The sequence below is a fragment of the Haemorhous mexicanus genome, chromosome 8 (genome assembly GCF_027477595.1).
Source record: "Haemorhous mexicanus isolate bHaeMex1 chromosome 8, bHaeMex1.pri, whole genome shotgun sequence".
Lineage (NCBI taxonomy): Eukaryota > Metazoa > Chordata > Aves > Passeriformes > Fringillidae > Haemorhous > Haemorhous mexicanus.
Window position 1 is genome coordinate 10,576,398 of NC_082348.1, and position 22,239 is coordinate 10,598,636.

The 22,239-nt window shown below is 44.1% G+C and overlaps 1 protein-coding gene across 1 annotated transcript in view; it reads left to right on the forward strand.

Annotated features, from left to right (window-relative positions):
- The window catches only part of ADCY5 (adenylate cyclase 5), a 203,893-nt gene that overhangs the window by 171,228 nt on the left and 10,426 nt on the right, over positions 1-22,239 (forward strand). Inside the window, exons 9-15 of the mRNA XM_059852713.1 lie at positions 1,878-1,900; positions 6,374-6,518; positions 8,173-8,270; positions 10,990-11,077; positions 17,405-17,521; positions 18,263-18,427; positions 20,578-20,753. Coding sequence (XP_059708696.1) covers positions 1,878-1,900; positions 6,374-6,518; positions 8,173-8,270; positions 10,990-11,077; positions 17,405-17,521; positions 18,263-18,427; positions 20,578-20,753 — 812 coding nt within the window. The remainder of the gene's footprint in view (positions 1-1,877; positions 1,901-6,373; positions 6,519-8,172; positions 8,271-10,989; positions 11,078-17,404; positions 17,522-18,262; positions 18,428-20,577; positions 20,754-22,239) is intronic.

The following is a 22,239-nucleotide window of genomic DNA, read 5'->3' on the forward strand; positions in this document are numbered from 1 at the left end:
GAGGGTTACACAGCTGGTTGTGAAAATCAGACCATTTTAGGGGACTCTCCCACTGCAGTCAGTCATTCAGTTCCCAACTGGCTAAGCTTGAAAAAGTGACCTTGATATCTATCTAATAAAGTACTGGCTGTTTTCTCATCCCTTCCCTCTGCTTATTTCTTGGCTGGTAGCTATTCATGTTCGGTTGAATTTCTTTTTTTTTTTTTTCCCCAGCCTAACTGACTATGACACCAGACAAATTAGTGAGCATTTTGTCTCCATGATTAACCAGTGAGCTTTCAGTTTTGGCACTGTGTTGTAGGATTACTTAAATAAATAAATCAATCAGATCTGTCTGACAACTGTAAAATAATTAGGCAAAAGAAGAAGGAAAAAAACCACACAACAGAAAGTTGAATGATCACTCTTGAACATAAAATCAGAAAGTACTTTTTTTTTTTTTAGCTTGGATAACTGGACATGCTAACATGCTAATCAACATTATTATTTCACTCTTCCCACTGAATCTGCTGGTGGTTGTGCCATGGGACTGAGAGACTTCCTTGATGTGAATTTCCGACGGGTTAAATTGGAGTGGCACTTTCTGTTTAGGAGTGTGGTTTTAGTCTGAAACAGTGTATGCAAAAATGGGAATTGCTCTCTCAGTGAGTCACAGTCCTGGCTGCTGACCTGAGTGACAGACCTCACTTCTTCCCTCTGGCAAAGCTGGTGTGTTGGCTTTCCCTCTGCCATGTGGCCACATTGCTAACTCACTGCGAGGGCAAAATCTGTTCTCATTTAGTATCTGGTCAATGTTGTTGTTTCTGATGGTTTTGGACAAGGCCCCTGTGGGAAGACTTTTGCCCAAAGATGTTTGATTTTCCACAGTCAGGATGGATTTCAGTGTGCTGCCCCCAGAATGGTTGCTGCTGCAGGTCCAGCAGCTGGAATATCCTCACGTGCCCTGAGCAGTTTTGGCCTGAGGTCTCTGGGAGAAAAACAAAAGCAATTCTTCATATCTCCCAGCTACACTTGTTTTATGTTTTGGAACACAGGGTACAAACTCTGTGCCTGAGTATTTGACCCTGTTTGTCAAATATACAACTTTTCTTGACTACAGTTAAATTTAAGCCAAGATGTCAGAGGGCACATTTTGTTTCAGCCCATGCAAAATGGCAATTTTGATGTAATTTGGTCTGTTAGGTATGTTAATGCTAAGCATACAAACTTATACCTCCATATAAAATTTTGTCTAAGGCCTTCTAGCCATTACAGCTATGGATGACTCATAAATACTTAATCCATTCAGGTGGTCCTGAAAGAATTGTGACTATTTGGGCTATTGCAAATATTATAAATAATTCCTGAAATCTTATTCAAGAAAACATGTTCTGTGTGTGCCTGTGATGAGGGGAGGAGCAGGGAGACTCTTGGGAGAGATGAAAACCAAAATGCATCCATTGCCCTTAGCTGAGCCCTGACATAAAGAGATGCAGCCTTGTTGAATACAGGGATTGATTTCTGTTATTGCTCTGAGTTTTGTTTCTAGTAAAATACCTCCTCAGTTACAATATCAGTACAATTTCCATTGTATCATTTGTAATGGTGACTGCTAAAAAGAAGACACCTGAAATCAAGTGTGCCAGCAGTCAGCTGAAACATTTCCTTTATCTGCACTCCCATGAATTTATTTCTGAAGGAATGTGTTTTTCCAAAGCTGCTCTGTCTGCCCACTGGCAGGGCTGCACTAAATATTGTTGTGGGTGGGAAAAGCTGTCCATCCACACCTAACAAATGAGTGTCCTGAGAAGTCCCCTGTGAAACGCCGTTCCCGGGATGCTTTGTGTTCTCAAGGTCAGCCTGTTTGCTCACCCTTGTGCCCTTTTCCTTTCTTTCAGGGTTTCGAGGACCCCAAGGACAAGTAAGCAAATTTACTTCTGTCATACACTGTTATGTTTGCCCGTTTGGGATTTTTTTCTCATATTAAAAAAGGACAAAAATTGGTGCCCAGAAGCCAAAAATAATGCTTGGGCTCCCCAGAGGTTTGTCCTGGAGGGACAGCCAGTTGAGGGCACAGGATTGACTGATGTGCATTCAGAACAGCCACTGCCCTCAAAACGTTTATTTGTTTGGTGGTTCTAACTTGCTTTTATAATTAAAATGCTTTTGGTGCACTTCCCCTTGTCCCAGATAATCTGCACTTTTTGAAAATAATCCAAGACAAAATCTTCCTCTCAAGTATATATAAGTGTTGGACATCTCCAATAAGAAAGGTTTATGTATGTATTGAAATGCCTGTATCACTTCTGAGTTTATTTGTATATATTTTATATTACCCATTATTGCATATTACTTATTTCTACATATAAAAATAAACTCAGAAATGATAACTTGTTTGAAAAAGTAAATTCAAAGTTTCATGATCTAAAATATAGCCAAATTTTAGCAGTATTTTCATTTTTTTCCTATAGAACTTTAGAGAAATTGTTAAAAAAATTTAATGAGAGGGGTATTTTGAACATTTACCTTTGGAGGAAAAAACCCAAACACATTCACTTTTTAACTTCTACAACTGGACACAACAAAAGCATTTCCTGTATTGAAGGTGTTTAGAATAATTTCATGTTCAGTCCTGCTGAATGGCATTAATTATAAGCTTGCTTAGAGTGAGTCAGGCAACAGTGGAGGAGACTGGTGCCTAAAACACGTCGCTGTTGCTCTTTGTCATGTTTCTCAGGCTGCTGGTCAGGGCTGAGTGGATTTCTGTGAGCTGGGACAGGTAAATGCTTCTGTGAGCTCTCGGCATCCAGCTGTGGGACAATTCACATTATGGTGGTTGAACTCTGAGAGCAGCTGCCTAAATGGAAGAGGAAAGTGATAAGTTTGAACATGGCAATATTAAGAGTCGTTCTCTCCTTCCCTTGCCTTTCCCTGCAAACTGGGTTTTTATAACCTTTAGCTCTGTGCACCCTGGGATGTTTCTCTGTTCCCACTGTTTCCTGTTCACTGTTTCCTGTGGTATCCATGGATGCTGGGAAACTCCATTGATGTTAGATATTCTTTGGGCAGAAAAGAATTAACAGATTACAACAAAATAATTCATAGCAATATAGAAATTTTCAGTTTCCCTCTTGAAATAATATTTTTCCTCATAGTTTCTGTAAGAAAACACAAAAATCAGCTGCCTCAGTGCTGGCCCACAGCAGAGTCACCCAACAGCTGAGGAACAGCATCTCCTCTGTTGCTCCAAGGGCCACAGTATCTGTTCTCCATCCTACAGTTTGAAAGGTTCCTTGGGCTGTCACAGCCAGTGGCTGAGCTGTCTCACTCAGGGTGGTGCCAGCTCATTATACAGATTTCAGGATTTTTACATTTCTGTTCGCTACCAAAAGAAGCTACTACTTGCCTCTGATCCTCTTTATCTAGAAATCTGTTTAACTCAAGTACAAAGAGTTGGCAAAAATAAATCTCTTGCAGAGTGTGTTCATGGTGAGAATGGTTAAAATTAGATACCTAAGCCATGTCAGGTCCTAAGGCAGTTCCTTCACATGCAGAAATACTGAGGGTCAATACTTTTGTCTGGCAGCAAAGGAAGACGTGGGCAGCACACATCCCTGAAAACAGGACCAAACCTTATGTGCATGAGTGCAGGTTTAGTTACTCAACCTAAGCATGAAGCATTTAAAATTATGGCATACATGTAGTTTTGGCAGTGGTCACACTCTGCATTGGCAGAAAGTAATTAAATCAGCAGCACATTTTGGACCACTCTGAAGCCAGCATCTCTGGGTTAATTGGTAGCATTCACTTTTGCAAGCAGAGTGAAAAAGTTGCTACAAGCTCTTGTTTGTGCTGTTCCTGCCCCTTGACACAATTTTCTGTTGGCATTTGAAGAAACCTCAGCAGTGCTTTTAGGATGTGTTTTTGGAAGTTTCACGACAGCCTGAAATCCTCATTTCCACCCTCCCCTCCACCAACCATACTATCAATATATCAAAAGGCATTTTGACATATGAATTTCATTAATCTATGGCAGTAGCTCAGCTCTGACTTACAGGCACTGCCTCCAGGGCACTCCTTAGAACTGGGAACTTTAGTATGCCAATTAAAAATTACATTTATGCAAATGTACCCAAACTTGCTGCACTCTAATTTAGCTTGGGTACAATGGGCTGTGAAAGTCACCTGAACAGCTCAGTCTGTGTGAGGTGACTGAGCTTCCCTGCAGCCTGTGTGAGGGTGGCTGCCCACTGCCAATGTCCCAGCCAGGCAATTTAAAACCAGCAGGGGTAATTCCACACAGCCTGCAACCTTGGAGCTGCCTGTAGCATTAGAAACACCCTGAGCAGTAAAACAACCCATTACAGACCTGCAGGCAGCTGAGGTAGCCACCAAGCAGGCAGGTTCTTTCCCTTTGCATCCTCCTGAGTGGCATTTCCAGGCTGGAACTTGAAATGGGAGTGCTCTTTGCCCAGCTGCTGAGCTGCCTCCCCAGCCTGGGCTGCAGCGGGAGGTGGGGAAATGTGAATGGCCCCAGTGTGCCCAGAGCTCGCAGGGCCTTGGGAGGCATTCTGTGAATACAAAGCCTAATGATTTCCTTGCTGGTTTTTATGAGCCCAGAAGATGCTGCAAGGACTGAATGAAAAGAAGCAGCATCCCCTTGAATGCTCAAGATGTACTTCCTCTGAGGAAGTAAATTGAATGTCCTGACCTTGTAGGGAAAAAAAACACTTTTATTTTCAAATTATATGAATTTCTAGGAACTAAATAACTTCTAGAGCCCCAAATTAAAAACCTCTTTCCCCCAACCCCTTTGAAATACTAAGGTTGGCTAAAATAGAGATTAGACCTTGAGACAAACTAGGCTTGGATGGCCACTGAAGAGATGCCACTGCTGTGCTGTCATGACCCAGCTGAGGAGCAGAAACATTCAACTTGCTAGCTGGGTCAAGAAGTGGTAGAATGGAAATGAGCAGATAGACCTGATTTATTTTTCTCTTGCCAAGAGATGCACAGAAGAGGTGAGGTACAGAGGGCTTCCTAAAATCTGATCCAGTTTTGCAGAAAGCTTTGAAAGAGCCTTCCTTTTGGAAAGGGACCTTTAACTTTTAAAACAGAGTCACATTCTGGTTTGTGAGCTGCTTTCCAGCACAGCCTTACCTGTGGGAGCCTGCTGGCTGCAACACAGAGTGCATTGTGTGCTCTGGTGCAGTACAAATGAAACCAGGGAAATAAAGCAGAGTAGCTTTTCATCGTGCTTGTCAGACCCCAGGATTTTTCCTCCCGAGTGCCTGAGCTGAGGGTCACACAGCAGGAGCCTGGAGCTGCTGTGCGCCGTGGGGTTTGCACACAGAAATAGTTATCTGCTGGAATATACCCCCGTGCAAGGGAGGGGCATATTTCAGTGGATAACTATTGGCAAACCCTGGGGATAACCTGGGCAATCATGCAAGCAAAGCAGAAAAACAGCACTTCAGGATTAGCTTTTAATTTCTGCCTATAGCTCGTTTGAGGGCAGGCCATTAAAGTGACAACATCAAGTCATTAAAATACTGTTAGATTTTAAAAATAGCTAGAATCTGGGGAGGTACTTCAGGTTTTCTGATCCTCAGTGCAAATTGTCCTCAGGACAATTAAGTTTACAGTGTTATTTTTTCTCAACAGTTTTTGAAAATCAGCTTCATTTTTTTCTAGCTACAGCAGAGATTCAGAAAAACAGTGGCACAAAAGATTATAATCTTGTTCCACATATTTAGAAAGCAAAATCAAATTTGTATTATTTTCTTCTGTTGCCTTTTTCTTTTGCAACCTTTTCTTAAGTAAATATCTCATAAACAGATTTTTATTTCTGTTTTATGCTTTATACCCATAAGTAACTGTGTGAAGGGGAGTCAGGCCACATTTTTTTCCCCAAATGTTTGTTCTGTAAACAATTTTTTCTCAAAAAGGGAGAATGGCTCAAGTTTGGAGATTTTCTTAGTAATATTTACAGAAATTGTTATTAGAAAGCATGAAATATGACTGGAGGCACAAATCATTTTTTCAGTGCAGGCACTAACAGCTGCAGCAGTACAGCAGCGCAGGGAAGGATAAGTCAGAGGACAAGGGCAAGGAGGCTACCCAGTGCTTTTAGATAATGAGGGATGGAAATGAGACCTGAGTGCCAGGAAACAGATGTAGTAAAGAAATGGGCAAATAAACAGAAGCCTTGTAGTAATGGCTCGGGACTGGCAGTGAGCTCTAGAGCTGATTCCACTCCCTCTCTGCTCCCAGTCCCTTTCCCAACTGAAGCAGAATGCCATTAACCTCCAGCTCATTATGCACTGCAATAACACACAGTGCAGAGGCAGAAATTATCTTGTGCTCTTATGGTCCCTTTTGGTGGCATCCCCAGGAGCACCCAGGAGAGTATGAACCCAGAGGATGAAGTGGATGAGTTCCTGGGCCGGGCCATCGACGCCAGAAGCATCGATCGGTTACGCTCGGAGCACGTGCGCAAATTCCTCTTGACATTCAGGGAGCCTGACCTGGAGAAAAAGGTAACGCTGTCCAAAAACCATTGCAGTGCGTCAGGCGGGCTTGTTAGGAGTTTTAATTCTCCTGCAGAAGGTCAGGCTGTTATATCTAGGGTTTAAGCTATGGTTTGGGTGAGGGAGGTGGGGTTGTGATTTTAAAAAAATCCATGCTTCCTCATGGAAACCTTAATATAACTTGTCCTAAAAAAATCACAGTCATCTGAAGGGAGCACTGGCCAGGAAAGCCATTTCTATCAGACACATGTGAATGTGCAGTGATAAGCAGTAAAGGGAATCCAGGATAAACCAGGTTTTTTTCTCTGACTTTGAGACTCCAAACTGAGATTGCAGTCACCCCTTATCTCCTTCAAATCACTGGAGAAACCCACTTCAGCCTACCTAAGCTCCTCTGGAAGGACTCCTCCTCTGGTGGGACTCCTCTGGAGGGACTTTTCCCTGCCCTTTGTCCCCAAAGAGCCCCAGGTACTACTAGGGCTCATTGGGATGCAATCTGTACTCTAGATATTTTTGGGAGCCCATTTTAAGCAAGAAATAGTTCTCTATCCCAAAAATGTGAGAAAGGGAAGTAACAGACCTAAAGCTCATGAGCAGTTGATTTCATCCTTATCTGGTTTCAGATATTGCTCTCAGGCAAAGATCATTTCCCTGGCTATATAGTAGAGACTATCCATTATAATAATCAGCTCTAGATGGCTTCAAAGTCAAATTTCCAAGTCTAATTTCTAAGTCTAGAGGTACCTGGATGACATTATTAAAGGTTCCATAAGAAAAGGTGGGTTTAATTGCACAAAGGAAGTAATCCTTTTTTTCTTTCATTTTTTATTCAAGCACATATCCTTAGGATGTTTGAGTGGTCTGTGGGTTAAACTCATTATTCCATGGAAAACACTTCATAATAAATCTGCAGTAATTATTTTACAATTTTATTTAGAAACAGTCTTTCCTTGACAAGAATGACTACCTATTACAAAAGCAGAGCTTTTCAGGATTTAGAGCTGTTTAATGAATCAGTGTGGGACTGGATAAAAGCTTCAGCATGTAATTTCCCCCCACTCCTCCTCTTCAATTTTACAGCTGAAAACTGCCAGGGAAATTAGGGGTTCACCTGTTCAGAGCACCTTTTATTTTGTGGTTCAAACACTGATATGGTCTGTGCTGAGAACTGAGCTTCAAGCTAAAGAAAGCATCTTTGGGAATCGGGTGCAGCTCCCCCGTGGCTGACAAGAAGCTGGAAGGAGTGACTGTGTGACAAGCACAGCAGCCTTGCACTGCCATTAGAATGAGTCAAGTCATCTGCACAAATGCAAGGTTCTCTCATCAACAGCATTTGTCCCTCTTGGAGGAAACTTCCCATGCAAGAAGTTTAGGTCTGGTGACAGTGCCCTAGAATCTTGGTCCCAGATAATCCATTTCTGCTCCTCTCGTGCAAGGGGCAGCTGGTGAATCCTCTCTTCACCCAGCTCTGTGGGTTTCTTCCCTGGCCTTTGGGCCTGTTCAAGCCCTTACAGATTGCTTGGGGGAGAAGGGGAGTTGGGAATGTTGTTTCCTTCCAGCACTGCTTTCCAAGGACCTAGACAAAAGCCGAGTAAGAAGTTTTTGTGGAGAGAAGGCAGGCAACCAATTTTCCCACTAACATAATAACTGTGGTTTTTTGCAGTACTCCAAGCAGGTGGATGACAGATTTGGAGCCTATGTGGCTTGTGCCTCCCTAGTCTTCCTCTTCATCTGCTTTGTTCAAATCATAATCGTGCCACAGTGAGTACCCTTTCATCCCTTTGCTCCCATCTGCTCCCCTCCTCTATTCCAGCCTACTTTTCTTTGTTTTTTCCTTGAAAATTCAGAACTCCGAGGGGAAGAGAAAAATCCTTAAATAATTCATGCTCAAGTGATGCATGGTGCTTATTGTTTTCACCCATTTCTAGTGCAGATTAAAACCTCCTCCCTGGCAGGTGAGGATTTCTGTTTCCCCGAAGTGATTTCTCTTATAATTTACCCCTGTCTTAGGAAATTCAGTTCAGCACATTTATAAGCCTCTGGAAAACAAATATCACTGAGTAGGAAGGATTGGCTACCAAGGCATAGCACACACTCACAGCACAAGGCTGGGCTGCCCTCTTGTCTAAACACACTGGTACAGGGAGGTGGAAACTCATCACATCCCATTGCTCACAGCACCGAGGTCTCAAGAGCTGCTTAGCAAATGAGGATAAATCTCTCATACATTTATTCTTCTGGACTCAGAGCAGCTGGGCAGGAGGAGAGATAGAGAGGAGGTTGAGCTGCACATGCCCGAGCTTGTGGCTTACTCCAGGTTTAAGGGTTGCAGTCATTTCTTTCCTCAGGCAAGAATGGCATAGGCTCCTCAGGGCTGTGGGGCACAGTGCTCTTGGCCCACTGCCGTGGTCTGCAGGCAAGGCACAGCACAACCCACTAAACCTTTTCCAGCAGTGAGCTCTGCAGAAATGGCACTTCTCAAAGAGTTCTTTAAAAGTCACTCAAAATTACAGCATGTGGGTATTTCCTATAATCTAGTTTAGTAGCAATAATACACCATTCACTGAGCAATGCTGTGTTGGAAATAAATTTAGAGTTAGTCATTTTTAAACTGAAGAACAAGATCACAGAAGCTCTGAAAATGCTCCAAATTTATCTTCCTTGCAAGAAGACAAAAAATTGTCCCTAAAGAGAGCTCCAGCACTATTTTATGCCATTATAACTGTTTTCTATGTCTGTTCCCACCACTCTTTTTGGAGTAGAGACTGGTTTGCAGCATTCAGATCAGATATTCAGAAGGTCACAGAAATAACACGTAGTCTGATGTTTATCATTCCCTGTCCCAGGCACAAGTGCTCAGAGAAGGATTGAATCAGCAAAACAACATCAGGACAAATGCACTGTGTAAACAGACAGGCCTGCTTTGGGAAACTGCAAGTGAAGCTGAAGGAGGCTCAAAATTGGAACTAGATAATTCCCAGCAATTAATGCAATGTTAATTACATCCAGAAATGTTCTCTGAGAGTAACTAATTTAACAGGGGCTTACACTTTGGACTTCTAGATATTGCTGTCATAACTTCACACCTGCAGAGGCCCTCTACCAGCCTTGTGTTGCTCATCAAGGTCCCTCAGCAGCCCCTACACTGTCTCCATAAAACCCAGTTTAACATTTAAATGACAACTTGACAATTTCTCATGTGTGGCAGCCATATGGCTGCCTCCTTTGTATTACGCAGGAGCCCATCCCTTATGGCAGTGTGGTGTAAATGTTGTGCTGTTCAGTCTCCTTCCATGCTGCCCATAAAGAGGGTGGTTGTTTATTTGGGTTTTTTTGTGTTTTTTTTTTTTTTTTTGCAAGTTCTGAAGTGTCCTCAGTCAGCCTGGCCTGTCTGTTTGGTTCAAGAGTAAATAAAATTCTATATTTTAACTGTAGGTCAGATACACTTCCCTTCACCTTTTGCTTTGTTTCTCCTTATATTTCAGTTGCATAGCTTTGGTCTTTTATTGAACACCAACTGAAACCACAGGTGCATGTGTGTCACCATCAGAGCTTCAGGAAAGACACACCGTGGAATCTGAATTTGAAACTAGAGGCAGAATGTCAGTGTCAATTTATTATGATAAAGAGGAATTGCTTTAAGGAATTTCAAAAAAGGCTCAAACAGTGAATTAGCAAGTACAATTATCCCAGTAGTCACGAGAGAACACAGAGACCAGCTGGCTTTGGTGTTGTTGCCCTCAATGTCACGTTACAAGAGTACTTCCTTTAGATTATGAACAAGGCTGACTCCTGGGAGGGGGCCCATCCTGTCACACTGAGACCAGTCACTGGGAAATTGGTGTTGAATATCTTTGTGAGGAAAACAGATGAAAATTCACAGTACAAAGTTGGCCCTGGAATCCTTTTTGTACTTCAAAGTTGGGAGGAGCAGGAACCTCTCAAGCTGGCCAAGATAAGGCTGTTATCCCTGACTATCCTTATGTTGTGCTTGCTCACATCCCAGGCACCAGACCGAGCACAGAGTGGTGCTGCACAGACATTCCCTGTGCAAGACAGGAAGCCATTCCCACTGAGATTATTCCCACCCAGCTGCACTTCAGCACTCAGCCTGCCTTCCTTCCCAGGGGTGCCCTGCCCACAGCCAGCTGGGGGCTGACCTGCCACAACAAGTTGTTCTGTCACCTTCTCTAGTGCATGAAATGTGTTTCAGTCCCACCTCTGTCACCCCAGCAGGAAGGTGATTGCTGTAAAAGATGCAGCATTCTCTGTTCTGCAGCCTCTCTGAATAGTTCTAAATAGGCCAGAGTATCTGTTGGTATTCAAGGCACCTCGTGTCTCCTACAGCTATCCTAATTGGAAAGCTTGTGCAGTGTGTCATAGCTTGTACAAATGTGCTCTGGAGAGCAGAGCTGGAGCTATTCTACAATATGCATTTAAAAAACAAAACAAAACCAACCAAACCTCTCCTTGATTTCAGCTCTACATTTATGCTGGGCTTTTACCTGACCTGTTTCCTGATCCTGACCACAGTGGTGTTTGTTTCAGTCATTTACTCCTGTGTAAAGGTGAGTACTGTGGTTTCTTTGTAGTCCTCTGCCTAAGATAACCAGATCGGCAATCTGCTTCTTCAGCTAACAGAGTGTGTTTTGTTAGCCATCCTTTCCACACTATGTGATAAGGGTTACAGAAAAAGCCTTTGATAAGGCAGAATGAACTGCAAACAGATGTTAGGGTTGGCATCTCTGTAGCTCAGCAAGAAGTAATCACTCTGTGGATCTGCATGTCTATAAGTCCCCTGCAGACACTCTCACATTGGTATAAGAAGAGCACATTTTCCAATGTGAGACCAAAGCCTGACCATTCATTTCCTCCCTGTAAACTTCCTGCAGCGTTGCCTGTGTGCTGGCCCCTGCTGCATATGCGTGTTTGGGTAGGCAGATAATCAGAAGCAGAATATCATCAAGGAAAAATGTCCTGGAGGGAACTAAAAGCCATAAACATATAGAATTTTATCAGCCTTTCTCACATGAGTTTACAGAACTTCCAGCATTCGCTGGGCTCTTTCTTGTAGCTGGCTTTGATCAGAAAAGAAATACATTGTGTGAAGTCCAAAAACATATTAATTCTTCTTGTCAGCCTGTGGTAAACTGGCAGTGAGCACTGTGGGAAGGGTGCTGTGCTCATCCATTTCACTCAAAGGTGTTCCTGTTAAAAACACTGATGTGTTTCAGGTTTAGGGATCCTTCTAGTCTAGAAGTGTCTGAACATGGAACACGCTCAGATTCAGGTTCCTTAGCCCAAGCTTAGCTTTGTTCCTCAGTGCCTGGAATAAAATAGCTCAGTAGCATTATGTTTCCAGCAGAAGAAACAGTGGGATAATGGATAATGTCAGGCAGATGATTTGTCTCACTTTAATTATCTTCTCTGTGCCATTTTCAACAGTTGAATGTGGGTGCTCTTGACAGACTTGCACCTTACATGTCTTTTTGATTTTTTTTTAAGTTAAATTTGGAAATTAAGCTTTGCCTTCTCATATAATAAGAGCTACAGAGTGTTCCCAGTGACAGAAGCTTCAACTACTATTTGAAGTTAACTACTCACTCACAGGGTTTCCTTTGGCCTTATGACAATATTAAAAGGAGCCTAGTTTCTAAGTGCAGCATCCCATTGGTTGGGCTTGTTTACCAGCAGTGAGAAGCCAAGTCAGAAATAACACTGCTCTCAGGAAGGCTTGGCTGCCTTGAGCTGGGAGATGGTACCCAGAGATGCCTGGTTGTACTTGGTGTGTCCATTGCACTTGAGGATGCTACTGAAAGTCATCCATTTGTAAACTGATATCAGCAGTGATAGCACTGATTAGCAGTTAATGTTCATGTGATTAGCAGTTAATTAACCACCGATGTGACAAGATCCAGGTCACAGCCACAGTGAATTTGGGAATTTGGTGCTGAGCTGTGCTGCCTCCTCATGCTGCAGGTCTCTGGCAGCACCATCCCAGCACTCTGCAGCCAAGCAGGGCCACCCCAAGTCACTGGGGCTGCTGGGGCAGGCCTGGAGCTCTGGAGCACCCCAGCTGCCTGACTTGCCACCAGCCAGATTCCAAGGCTCAGAGCTGTTTGTCAGCCAGTGGCATTTACAGGCCACTTCCACATACTGACAGCAGCACTCAATTCTTCTGTCATCATTCAAATCCTCTGCTTATGGTTTGGGCTCTTTGGTTAAAATTGTTACTCATCTTAATTACTGATTTATTTAAAAGGCTCGCAGGACTTTTCAGTCCCTGGGATGGTAGGCAGATTTCACTCTTGCTTTCTTTGTCCTGATCTTCCAAATTCCTGTAGAAGAGGTCTGTTCAGTGGTGCCTCCAGCTGTTTCTAGGCTGGCTTTGCCTCAGTGCATAGGCACTGTATGCACAAGACATCAGAGGGAATTCAGAATAACATCAGAATTTAACAGGATTTTCTGAAGCCCCTGACATTTCCAGCAGTGAGTTTTCATCCCCACAACATACTCATGTATAACATCCAGTGTGGCTTCTGTGCAGAGATTGCAAATATTGAAAATCCTGAGCCTTCTAGCTCCAGTTCCTTTCTGATTACCTCTTCTTAGTGCTCCAAATTAGCCTCTGCTGACAACACCTGATTATGAGATGGCTTGTTTAAGGAACAGGTACTTCTAGTTTGTCAGCTCCATGTCTGATGGCAGCAGCTCCAAATAGCTGCAGCCCACTTCTGTCACCCAGAACAACATCTTTGTGTTTCAAGTCTTTGATTTTTAAGCAATGAGTTTACCCAGCCCTTGGATGAGGGGTGTTATTTTATTTCTGTGCTCCACGTTGCTCCAGGAAGCACACACCTGCAGAAGGCAGGCAGTTTTGCAGATCCTTCAGATGAAATCCCTGAAGACAGGGATGTCAGCATTGTTTGCTTTGTTTCACACTCAGATGTGGGAGAGGAGAGCATGTGTTTAAATACCAGTGGTTGGTTCCACACAAAGTTGGAAAGCAGGTGTTCACCCCAGGACATCAGCATAAGCATAACTTTTGCCTGTTTGCTGTGCTGTTACATGATAAGTGTCTCTTTTTTCTTCCTCTTTCCAGCTTTCATGTGAGATTTCCCCTCCCTGTTTTGGCCTCTCCAACTCTGGCTTTGACAGTGGCCAGCAGGCTCTTTCTGAACAGCTTGATCATGTTTTATTTTCTTTTGCTGTCATTATTATCTTCCACTATAAAATTCTCCATGGACTAGAAGTTGTTCCTGGACCTGCCAGCACAACCAGCTTGGCTTTCCAAGTTTCTTCAGCTGTAATAAACAAGAGAGTTCCAGTTCTTTGCTTTGATGCTCCATGAAGTCTTGGCCACTGTGAGGTGGTGTCCCTTCCCAGTAGAGTCTAAGGTCATGGGAACCAGGGTCCCTTCTCAAATACTCTGCTGACAGACATCTGTTTTGCTACTAACTTATCAAGTTTGTGGTTTTTTCTTAAAATCCTTTCACTTCTGGTATCTACACTGCTGTGTGGAATTCAACTTCTTGCATGGTTCTGGGAGAACACAGGAGAGAAATGTCAAGTTATCCTTTATGAGAAAATAAGCTTTTCTGTACCTCTCCATAGGTGTAGCTTGCCCATCACATTCTTTGCCTCCAAAAGCTGGTCCAGATGCTCCTAAAACATTTGGGGTTTTTGTCTCAATCAGGAAAATAAAACCCTCTGAAAACTGTACTTTTTTAATAGACTAATAAATCACCGGGAAATAAGTTACAGAAATGGACTTGCAACATCAAGTTGCCTGGAGATGTTGTCTTTTACTGCAGAAGCATCTTAATGTACTTCAAAATGACTCAAAGGCTTTTATTACAAATTGAAAAATCAGACCTTAAAGACCTCATCTTACAACACAACAGCAATTATCTAAGCAGTTTTCCATACCCACACTAGATGTTAAGAAGACAAAAAGAAGAAATATTTCTCTTCTGTCCTACATCAGCTGTTGTTCCAAAGAATTCACTTTATTTAGAGTAGTTTCATCATGCAAATGACTGGAGGTTATGGATTATTTTCAGTGTGATATACTACTTGTTGGATCACGTTTTAAACTTGTAACTTCACCTGCACAGCAGTCCCCTTGCTTCACCTGCACTTACACATTTCAATTCAGAGTGAACTGGAATCAACTGGAAAAATCCAATTTTCTTTTTTCCCATTGTGGTTATTTTTCTTCACATGGGGATTTCAAGAGTGCTAATGAGTGACCTCCCCTTGTGTGGCTGCCCAAACACGGATCTCAGCTGCCCAGATGGATCACATCCTTTCTCTCAGCCCCTTCTCAGTAGTGGAGATGGGTCTGGGAGTTCCCATTCCATCAGATCCCTCTTTGTCACTCAGGCAGGATTGGAGTGTCACTTTGACAGTACAAGCCAATGGGCCAGCCAGCAGTGCTGCTTGGGTTTCACTGTACTGTAATGTCCTGATATTCTGCTTCTTTTAAGAGGACAGAAGAGGTCTTATTTTTGTTTTTTCGAAAATGGGAGGGAAAGCCATCTTCTTTCCTTTTTTTCTACTTCTGCTATACCCCTGACTTGTGGATGTTTTTATGGGAGAAGCATGAACGGAGCTGAACTGTCAGACCTGAGACAGGCTCCCCATGTCTGCCACAGAAGTCCTTCAAGCTGCAGGTGTTCCTGGTCTCCAGCTGCCTCTGTGAAATGGGGAGAGCGTGACTTATGTGACAGGGCCCCCACGGGTGTTCATGAGGCAGAGGCTCCTCAGAGGCATGGCATGGCTGTGTTGTTGCACTCTCAACTGCAGCCCTGACCTCCTATGGGTTTTGGCATTCCTTTCTTCTTCAGGACTTTTCCCAGCTGTACTTGTTTACTGACCTAAAATTTTTCCTAGTTTGCAAAGTAATGAGAACCAAGATTAATACAAAGAAAAACATGTTTTCATTAGAATTTAAGTGTCTTCCACTGATCGCTCTGCTTGATATCTCAGGCTTGGTTCAAAGTCAGGCTTTTTTGGGATTGTTGGCAGCAGGGGCTTGAGCCAAGATCCACAACAAAAAACTCCAAAGTTTTCTTTAGGTGCCTGATTTCCCAGAGATTACAGATGGAGGTTAGATCCCTGAATACCTTTGTGGAGCTTGGCCTTGAGGCCTAAACAAAGAAGTGGCAGGAAAACCTGTCCTGCTCTAATCTAGTGAGTAAACTGTCTAAATGCAGTACAAATCCTCCTTCTCCTTCCAAATCCTACAGGGGCTAGAGCAGAGGAAGGCCCCAGTGGATTTTCCATAACTCTGTTCTAGTAGGGATCTGCTAGCTGACATCTGTGTGCAAGCAGCTGGACATGGTAGGGCAAAGAGATATTTTGGTTCATGGCTTATCAGCAAAGCTAAGGATTTCAATGTCAGCAGGGTTTATTTGTGAGAGAAAGGTGTTTCCCTTTGTTTTATGGTGGCTGCCCCTGAGCCTGAAGGATTGCATAAGCTTCCAGTGTATTTCAATCAACCCTCATTCAGTGCAAATAAGTTACAACCCCCCTTTCCCCTTTTCTCCAGTCCCCCACAGAGCCTTGTTCTCTCCTTTCACCTGGAGCATGTGCTGGTAGCAGGTGAAATCAACTCTTTCAAAACTCTTGCCCCAGCCTCTCCCTGCCTCTGTAAAGAGTCTCCAGCTAATCAGCGCCTGGCCCGCTGCCGCTCTCGGTAATTACACTGCAGGGCTGCTGTGTGGGAAGCTCAGCGCTGACAAAATGTTGCATACCCGAAGATGTAAGAGTGAAGGATAAAAGGGAAAAGCAAGACTTTTAATAGAAACATTAGTCATAGTTAAATTGCAGTGCCATGGCGCTGTGCTGCTGTTTCTTTGTGTCTCTAAAAATACCCTCTAGTGGCTTGGTTCTTGGTGCAGTGAGTAAGGGAGGGGAGAGCTGGGCTCTGGAGAAGGCTCTGGTGGTGCTGGGCAGAGCCCCTCTGCCCTGGTGTGGGGGTGTGGAGGGGCAGGGCACTGCGGGAGGACAATCTCCCGTGGGAGCACAGGGGTCTCCCGGCATTCCTGCTCCAGCCCTGAGCTCCCACTGGCACAGCAGTGGCATGTGAAGGGACAGGGCTGCCTTGGCTGTCTCCTGGACACTCGTGCAGCCAGAGCAGTGCAGGGAGGCCTCAGGTCCCACCAGGGGTGACCCAGGCTGGGAAGGGCAGGGTCAGCCTCTGCTCTGACACACAGGCTGTTTCCATCTGGAATGGATGCTGCAGTCAGTAGCCATCAGCAGGGAGCTCCTGGCCCTGCCAGCAGGAGACACTGGGCCAGCTGGGCTCCCTGACTGCCCTCAGCCACGGGTATTTTTATCACTGTGAGTGTGGAGCAGAGTGCCACAGCCCAGCCCGGGCCAGCTGATCTCTGCAGAGGGTCTGACACATCACAGGGCTGGCCTGGGCTGTTTTCAGTCTGTGTCTGAAATGGCACCAGAGAGTCCTGTGATACGCCTTGGTGATCAAAGGGACGTGACATGTACTCTCATTTCTGCGTTTTCAAATTTTTGCTCCAGTAATTTCGAGGCTCAAGCTCCTGGCTATTTCAGTTACAGATGGCTTGTGGTTTGCTTCTCACGACAGGATGAGCACAGCCCTGCAAGCCATGCTATCTGGGCTCGGGAGCCATCACTCCCATTAGGAAGGCTAAGTAGATTTGGAGAGCCAGCTGGGCCTGCTGCCACGAGGCAGACACGTCTCTGCTTGCCCTTGTCCCAGAGCTGCCATCCCCCATCACCATCCTCCAGCCCCTGTGCAGCAGCCACACAGACCCACGCTGAAGGATGCAGGCAGCTCAAATGCAGGTTGTAGTCTGTAAAACAAGCAAGGATTTTAGGTGTCTATTTGATTTTTTTTTTCTCTCATGCAGCTTTTCCCAGTTCCTCTCCAGACTCTTTCTAAGAAGATTGTACAGTCTAGGACCAATAGTACCTTAGTTGGAGTCTTTGCCATTATCCTGGTTTTTCTGTCCGCCTTTGTCAACATGGTATGTCCATTATTTCCTTTTGATCCATTCGGTTCTGCATTGTTTTCTTATTGGTGCTCTGCAGCATTGTGACTCTTAAAAACACTGAATTTAACATGACCTGCCTGGGACTGACAGCATTTGAGGTTGGTGCCCTTTGTTTTTTGGGCACAGAAAAGAAATGGGAGCCCAACAGCTCCACCCCCAGAGCCCATTATATGCCTGGCACAGATTTGTGCCCAGGTCCTTTTGTGATTCTTTAAATGCTTCTGCTCCAAGAACAGGAGCCCACCTGATGTGTATCCCTGCAGGAAGGGCTGGCACGAGGCTGATGTGTTAAATAACACATACTGTAATCACTCCCACCATACTGAGTGGGACAGAAGTGTTCCTTGGGCTTGGTGCCAGCCCTGCACGGGGCTGCCTCCTGCTCCCAGTGCAGACACCAGCTCATGGGCATGGTGATGACTCTGCTTTTGAGTTGCACTTTTGGGACTGAGGTGGTCTGGCTGTGATTTCAAACACCATTGCTGAGTTTGGGCTCACACAGAGGTGGCTGTTCTCTGGGCCATGGATTTTGTTAATTAATATTTTGGGGGAGAAAAAGCATAGGTACTGCACGTGCAGTAAAACATAAGTTGATGATTTCATCTTGCATATTTTACTACGGCCATTTCCAAGGGGCTTTAAAACTGATATGAACTATTTTGTTTTCTTCTCTTTGTCTATGCTGTGGAGCTTAATACCATCTTTGTTTTCCAGTTCATGTGCAGCACTGTGGATCTTGCCAGCTGCATGGCTGCTGAATACAACATCACTCCTGACCGGGTGGACATTTGCCTTATCAGCAACCTGACTTCCAACTACAGCCTGGGCACCTGGCAGGGGTTCTGTGACAGTCCTTTGCCCAGCTGCAACTTTCCAGAGGTATTGCTTGAACAAAATGGATTTCAGAGGTTGGTCTGGAAAAAGGCTATCAGACCTGTGTGACAAATCTCAGTGATTCTGAGGAAAGCAAGGTTGCTCTTGACTGACATTACAGGAGTGACACAGGCTACTACAGGCAGACTTAAGTGTCTGAAGTTATTATCATGAATCCACATTCATGTTTAAGTTCCTTGCAGGCTGAATAATTAGTAGGCTTTTAAAACAGTTGGATCCTGCCTGTAACAGGGGAAATGTCCCTCTCCATGAGGTCCTTAATGGCATGCAGAACTGCAAGTCATTTCAAAGGAGTTTGTGGGTGCTCAGTTTTACCTAAAAATCAGTTCTCTGAACATCAGTGTTTAGTCATAGAGTTGATGCTTCCCTCCATTGTTTTAAATCCTGATGAAAAACTTGGCTTATATATTCTTTCCCAAGCTATGGTAAGTCTGGCCTCAGACAAATCAGACAGTGGTCTGCTTCAATTTGTAATGCAATTCCTGTGTCTTCAGGACATCTCATTTAGAAAAAATTAAAATGCTTCTAATGGGAAAAAACCCCAACCAAACCCACAACCCAAACCAGCCCAAATATGTTTTTCACATTGATAGAATACTTTACCAAAAAAAAAAAATTATCTTTTTACATAGCTATTCAAGACCTTTCTCTGAGTTTTTAGGTCATGGCTGTTCATTGTTGTTTACTGGAAACTGAAAAGGAAAAACAACTCTGTCTAGGATGGAGCTAGAACTTATGTCAAGGTCATCTGGGTTTATGGGGACCTGACAGATTTATGGTGGATCTGTTACCATCCAGATGTCCAAGGTGCTACTGAAAATCTTGGTATCCTACTGAACATATTTCCTTTTAACCTAACAGGAATATGGCCCCTGTGTGATTCAGTGAGGTTTCTGGAGAAAGACCCAGGAGCAGAATCTGGCACAGTGCAGATCTAGGAACAGTCTGTGCCCACCATGAATTTGGATGGAGTGCTGGCCCAGGACAGAGAGGAATTTTAAGCAGTGAGGAATAACCATTTTGCACACTGAGGTTGCTCTGGCAGCCTTTAGCCAGGTCCTTCTGTTCAGTGGGCTGAGAAGTGAGGAGGCCCTCACCTGCACTCTGCAAGGCACATGTAGGATCTGCTACAGGTGTTGCCTGTTGCTCCCAGTGTCCACACAGGAGACAATGGAATCCTGCCCCTCAGCCAAGACTGAGGAGTCAAGAACAAGCTGTACAAGTTATTTTCTCTAATTTAATAAATCAGACTATTAATAAATGAGCTCAGAACATAAGCATATTTCTGCTTCAACTAGGGCTTGATTCTAACTGAAAGGATGGATTGCCTCAGGCACATGATATGGGGTTTTTGCCAGAAATAGGCCAGTCCAGACAGAATGGAAGCTTAAATCTTCACAGATTTGATAGCAGGAAGGTGGTGAGCTGGATAACATGCCTCTCTTCATTTTGCATCTCTGCTGTCTTTCCCAGGAGCCATAAATGGCACCCTCAGTCACAATGCAGTCACCCTGGGAAGCACTGGCATGCTGAACACTCAGCTCCCAGGTGTGTCAGAGGTGCTGCTCAGCCATACATCTGCACCTCTGCAGCTGCTGGCTGGACAAATTGTCATGGGGTGGGCATGGGGACGTTTGTCCAGCCTGTACCTTGCTGATGGAGCCAGTGTGTGACATTGGAGGGGACAGTGCCTCCCCATTGGATGGTGGGCATCTGCCCAGGAGTGTGAAGTGCCAATACCCTTGGACCTATGTGTTGTACAGATATCTGAGCCTAGAACTTGGCCTTAAAGCACGACTTAATCCAGCAGAACTGGTAGTAACTGTGTCCAGGGAAAAGCTGCATCCCAGCCTTGGGTGTCCAGCTGTGAGGCCTGTGTCTCTTGAGAGTGAAACATGTAATGCCTGCAGAAGAAGGACACTGTTTTCCTCTTCATCCATTCAGTTTAAACTTGTGTAATGTGGGAGAATTCCACAGGCAGCCCCAGGTTTATATGTTTGGTCAGCTCAACTACATAACTACCAATCCCTTTCTATCCCTGTGTTTAGTTTCCTTTGTTTTCAGTTTTGATTTATCCAGCTGACATTCATCTCTCTTTTGTTGTTTTTTTTTTTCCCATTTTTGTCTTTATACAGTACTTTACCTACAGTGTCTTATTGAGTCTCCTGGCCTGCTCTGTGTTCCTTCAGATCAGCTGTATTGGAAAATTGATCCTTATGTTAATAATTGAATTTATATATGTTCTCATTGTGGAAGTGCCAGGGGTCAACCTTTTTGACAATGCAGATCTCCTGGTTACAGCCAACACCTAGTAAGTGCCTTTCACTTCTGAAATCTTTGCCTGATTTCTTTCACACAGTGATTCCAGTGTGGCATTAGGTGGATGGGAGTGCCAAGGCTGTGGTGCAAGCCAGGGAAGTGCATGCTGTGCTCTGCCTCTGAAGAGGAGGAGAATACAGTTCCCTTTAAGACCTTTTTAATGTGAGACTTGACTAATGAACTATCTATTAATAACAGAGTATAACTGGAATCAGAGTGGATCTGTATTTCCTTTTTTCCAGAAATGGGGAGTGTAGTTAGTCATTCTTAATGCTGGTATTACACTCCCAATATAGAAATGTCATATCTCAAATGAGGAAAAAAAAAAAAAATCCTCCAACAAACTTGAGCTCGCTCAGGGATGTGATGTGAGCCACCACAATAAATCAAACCCAGCTCGGGGTGGTGGAATGATGGTGCTCAAAGTTTGGCTAATGATCTCCTGCCTGTTGCTTCCAGGACAGATGTCCTTGTTTGAAAAGCCAGTATCACAGCTGGGCACAGCACAGTTCCCAGCAGAAGGGTCTGGGCTCAGTGGGAATGGACAGGTGCCCTTTTACTTACAAAAGCTGGCTTGTCATCAGGTCACACGTTAATCCTGGTGGCAGCCTCCTTCCACTGCTGTGGTGGTTCCCCATCTCCTGGAGCTCCCCACACCAGGGAGGGAAGTCAGACACATCCACAAGCCCGTCCTCCTCCAGAAGCTTTGTTTCTTGTTGGGAATTGCTCTGTTGTGTTAACTCCTTGTTTTGATGATTTCCCCTTGTAGGCAACAATTGTACTTAAATGTGAGTGATTAGGTGAACTATTTGTCAAGGCTGATAGCTGTGGTTGTTCCTGCCTTGGACAGGAGGGTGTTTGAGAAGATTCCCATGGCCCTTCCCAGAGTGTAATGAAATACCTTCTGTAGCTGCTCAGAGTTCAGGACGGCCATTAACCATCAGCCCTTCAAGCCATCATTAACCATGAGCCCTTCTAGCCCAATACATCTGGTTGCTCCTCTCCTTCACATGACTATTCCATGATTCCAGCACTCCCGTGTGCCCAGCAATAATTAATGCTGGCATTGCCAGTTAATGGAAGTGTAGCTTTTGCTGCCATTGGCAGTAATCACTTAAATTATTTTGTTAACTCAATTGAGTGAAATTAGGTAGGAAACCCCATGGAGCTTTCTGTGGGGAGGTATAGGGAGAATGAGGTTTTCTTCCCTTTTTTTCAGATATTAGGTGTTCCATCAGCAGAAGCTATTTAGCATTTTCTAACACAATTAGTGAAATAAAAGCATTTTATATCTCAAATATAATTTCATTCTTGTAATTCAAGCACTAAGCGAAATTACAGCACTTGGAAGTGTAATTTACATCACTTCACAATCAGAATGTCAGTAATAAAGTCAGTAATAAAGTGGAGAAGGTTAGCATGTTTTCCCAGAAATAGCTTTCTGTGATGCTGTATTATCTCTCACTAAAAGGGATTTG